General features: G+C 55.5%; 1 protein-coding gene across 1 annotated transcript; it reads right to left on the bottom strand.

The window, feature by feature from the left end:
- Positions 1–3064: 3064 nt before the first annotated feature.
- nanos1 (nanos homolog 1) lies at positions 3065–4344 on the bottom strand. The gene has a single exon (XM_056599959.1). The coding sequence runs from the start codon at positions 4328–4330 to the stop codon at positions 3587–3589; it is 744 nt and encodes a 247-aa protein (XP_056455934.1). The 5' UTR covers positions 4331–4344; the 3' UTR covers positions 3065–3586.
- Positions 4345–4547: the final 203 nt, after the last annotated feature.

A 4547-nucleotide genomic window follows, 5' to 3' on the forward strand; every position in this document is an offset into this window, starting at 1 on the left:
TATTCTAAACACATGCACATCCCAACATTAACATGCCGTTGCAATGCACATATCCACGGATAAGGACTAGGTTTTATTATTTTACACCGTGGCAAAATTCTACGTGCGCTATCCCCACGGTCTCATAAAAGGCCTCTCCATCCCAAAGTCCCGGGCCAAATTTTTGGGCCAGTCCATCCCTGAACACACCCTTGGAGATGGTGAGACGGTTGGACGTGTTTATGAGTTCTTGGGAGGGGGGTGGGGCCGGACACTACTGCAACAGCCAATCAGACAATGGTTTTCATATGATATCATATTCCATGGCCCCTAATGCTAAAAAAATAACTATACTTAAAGTATGGAATTGACATCATTATATTGTTGGCATAGAAACAGTGACTGGGCTTTACTATCAATGTCAGAGGTCATGTTATAAAAACTAGTCTGCTGTTGGTTCGGACTGGTTAGTTCACTGGTTAGTTGAGTTCCCTGGTTAGTTGTTAAGGTTAGGGTTAGGGACGGGTTAAGACTCACAGACACTTTGTACTCATTTATATTTAATGTCCATACCTCTGCAGAGGAGAGGAGGAGGAGGAGGAGGAGAAGGAGGAGGAGGGGAGGAGGGAGGGGAGGAGAGGAGGAGGAGTGAGGGAGGAGAGGAGAGGAAGAGGAAGGAGAGGATAGGAGGAGGAGGAGGAGGAGTGGAGGAGGTGGAGGGAGGGAGGAGAGGAGGAGGGAGGGGAGGAGAGCGGAGAGGAGGAGGAGGAGGAGGGGAGGAGGGAGGGGAGGAGAGGAGGAGGAGTGGGCGAGGAGAGGAGTGGAGAGGAAGAGGAAGGAGAGGAGGAGGAGGGAGGAGAGGGGGAGGAGAGGAGGAGGAATGGAGGAGGAGGAGGAGGAGGAGGGGAGGAGGAGGAGGGAGGGAGGAGAGGAGAGGAGGAGGAGGAGGGGGGAGGGGAGGAGAGCGGGGAGGAGGAGGAGGAGAGAGGGAGGAGAGGAGGAGAGGAGAGGGAGGAGAGATAGGACCCGTACCAACCAACCTGTAGCATCTCTAAGACAATATGAGAAGAATGAAAAGGGCGCCAGAATAGATTGTTTACAGTCAATAAAGTGGTCCCAGCTGCTGGGCCTGAGAGAGAGAGAGAGAGAGAGAGAGAGAGAGAGAGAGAGAGAGAGAGAGAGAGAGAGAGAGAGAGAGAGAGAGAGAGAGAGAGAGAGAGAGAGAGAGAGAGAGTGAGAGAGAGAGAGGGAATGAAGAAGAGCAAGAGAGAGAGAGAGAGAGGGAGAGCGAGAGAGAGGGAGAGAGAGACGGAGAAAGAGAGAGATAGAGATAGAGAGAAAGAGAGAGAGAGAGAGAGAGAGAGAGCGAGAGAGAGAGATAGCGGTGTGGGAGGCGGTGATAGAGGGTTTTGCCCGGTCCTGTGTATTCAGCTCTCATTCCACAGCCGAGGATTCTGGGAGTCCGGGGCAGGAGCAGAGCAAACAGCCGCCAGGACATTCCTGAGTGGCCCAGCGCCCGCCGCTCTGTCCCTGGAGCCCTGCCCGGACTCCGCCCCCACCAAGCTCAATCTGGGGGGGTGGGGGGGGCAGACCCACAGGCCGGGGTCTGGACCCCGACGTCCACCTGAGTGCCTCGTAGAGCCAGGACCCCTGACCCCTCCCTGCCCCTTGAGGTGCTCACTGGAGGTCACTGCACACCACAGCAGCCGGGGTGGGGGGACGCTCATCTAACACAAGGCCATCTAGCGGTTTGTCGGTGGACCTCCATGAGGGGCTAATGGAGGTCCTTCATCAGGACCTACGGGAGGTCCTCCGTGTCAGTCGTTCCTCCACTGACCCAAACACTCACATCATCCCCCTGATGAGGGGGGCTGCAGTACATCCAAGATGGCCGACCCCTCAGTCCGCCCACTAGTCAAGGGACGGGTTCCTGTCTGTGGTGTTGATGCGCTTAAAATACACTCGAACAAGGCAGTATTTTAAACATGTTTATTTCTCTAGTGAATTCATTATTCTGCACAGCAGTATACAGTCGGACCGTGGTAAAATATAAATAACAAAGTAAACAGTGTTTCTGCATTTCATCTTATTCATTTCGTCAAAAAACTGGCCAATCCGCAGCCTTTATTCAATAACCCCGCCCCCCACAAGAATTTTAACATCCAATATCTCAAAAAGTATGCTATTATTCATTATTATTTACACATAAACAATGCTTATAGCTTCTTGGAAATTCTCTTCCGTTCTGTTAAATGCAACAAAGTAAAATACATTTATGTTATTCAAAGATCCAAAATACTATCAAAAGCCAGCGGGCAACAGAGTACAAAAGAGGAGGAGGCTGTGAGGTCACCGCAGTGATGTCACAGCACCGCCGTGATGTCACAACACCCCCGTGATGTCACAGCTCTGATGCCACTACTGTGATGTCACCACACCGCCATGATGTCACACCACAGCGTTGATGTCACACCCTGGGATGTCATACATTCACCAGATTCTGTTTGGAATTGTTTTGGGGGAGGGGGAACACAATGACATCATTGTTGTTTGGTTGTTTTTGTTTACATCCGCTTGAATCGTCGTGGTGACACTTGTTGTCACAAACAGGTGAAAGGTCCCGGAACATTGAGATATGCTACTTAGGGGGTCAAGCTTGATCGCCCCTGGAGAAAGAGAGAGGGAGAGAGAAAGAAAGAGAGAGAGAGAGAGAGAGAGAGAGAGAGAGAGAGAGAGAGAGAGAGAGAGAGAGAGAGAGAGAGAGAGAGAGAGAGAGAGAGAGAGAGAGAGAGAGAGAGAGAGAGAGAGAGGGAGACGTGGTCCTATCGGAGCGGGTTCCAGTGTGGTTAGTACATGGAGGGGTAAACATAGGCTATCTTCTCTGCTCCTACGCCCTGACCTCTAACCTCCGAACATCTTCTGCCCCAAATAACGGACCGCGACCCACCAACCCCTTCCTGAGCCCGTCTGGGGACTAGCATGGGTGGGGGGAGTCGCTGTGGGACCGGCCCTAAGGGGGGGGGGGGGAGAGTAAAGGGGGGAGAGTCCTATAAAGACTGGGTCCCAGGTCCTAGAAAGACTGGGTCCCAGGTCCTAGAGAGACTGGGGGTCTCAGGTCCTAGAGGGACAGGGTCCCAGGGAACATGTCATAGAGACAGGTGTACCGGACCCTCGGAGGAACAGCACACGTAACTTTGGTGTTCTAAGACTAACCGGAAGTGAGTAAACTTCGCTCAGCGTATAAAAATACTCGGTAGGAATCTGACGTTCACCCCGTGAGGCGCGCGGGTCACATAGGAGCCGAACCCCCGGTCCTCCGGTTAAACGGTGGGGGTATACAGGCGTTTATACGCGCTCTCAGATGCCTACAAACTAACGACTAAATAAATCTGATGTACAAAGAAAAATAAAGCAAAAATATTCTATGTGAATAAAGCAACTATAAAAATATAAGAGATCTCGGAAAGACAAAAAAACACCAAAATAAATGGTCAGTTTGTGAACTCGGAGTCACGGAAATCCAAGCGTCTGAACCGCTCTTCAGTGCAGCTGAACCCGGACCAGGACCCGGTAGATCCGGACCCGATTGACCCGGACCCGGTCCTCCTCAGAAGACCTTCATCCTCTTGCCGCCCACCGCGCGGCCGCCCTTCAGGGCGCGCGGGGGGGGCTGGTCCCGGGACAGCGGGCAGTACTTGATGGTGTGCGCGTTGTCCCCGTTGGCGCTGCACAGCGGGCAGGTGTAGGCTCGCAGGATGGGGCACACAACCCGGCCCTCCGCGGTCTTCAGGACGTGGGACCCGAACACCTCCTCCGGCGCGCCGTTGTTCCGGCAGAACACGCAAATCTTGGGCTCCTGCTTGCCGCGGGAGATGGGCTTCCGCAGCCGCCGCTCCATGCCGAACAGGTCGAAGCCGAAGCCCGCCACGTCCCTTTCCGGCGGCGGGGCTCCGAACGGGCTCTGGAACGGACCGGGGAGGGAAAAGCGCTCCGTGAGGTCCAGCAGGGCGGCGGTTGGCGGGGGGCTGGCCGGCGGGCAGCAGCAGTCCGAGCCCCCCGTCAGGACGCACGGGCACGGCCCCGGGGGGTCGTCCAGCCCCAGGCTCGCCTTCAGGGACTGGGTGATGGAGTTGGGGTTCCCGGGCATGCTGAGCTTGGCGGGCTTGGTGACCAGCGTGGACAGGCCGAGGTAGTCGTTCCAGAAGTTAAAGGTGTAGTCGTACGGGTGGCGCGTGTCCAGGTAGCTGTGGTTCAGGAGGTCCATGGCGGCCCCGGTTTGTCTCCTTGGGAACCGGGCGGGAGAACGAGGGGGGCTCCAAGTGAAGTCGAGTCCGGGTCGCGCGTGGAGCATGCAGGTCAGGTGGGCTCCGGTACTCCGTGGTGTGTGCGCGCGGCTGCCGCCCGCTCTCCGGTTTTAAGGAGCGAGCGCGCGAGGGAGGGCGGGGCGACCGGGAGGTTCTGACCGCGCGCTGGGGGCACACGAGTCCACGGTGGACTGATGGAGGTCCGGTCCTGGACCTGAGACCTGTCAGGACGCGCGGACCCTCTACGTCCCGGTGTCTCAGGAG

The sequence above is a fragment of the Gadus chalcogrammus genome, chromosome 10 (assembly GCF_026213295.1).
Source record: "Gadus chalcogrammus isolate NIFS_2021 chromosome 10, NIFS_Gcha_1.0, whole genome shotgun sequence".
NCBI lineage: Eukaryota > Metazoa > Chordata > Actinopteri > Gadiformes > Gadidae > Gadus > Gadus chalcogrammus.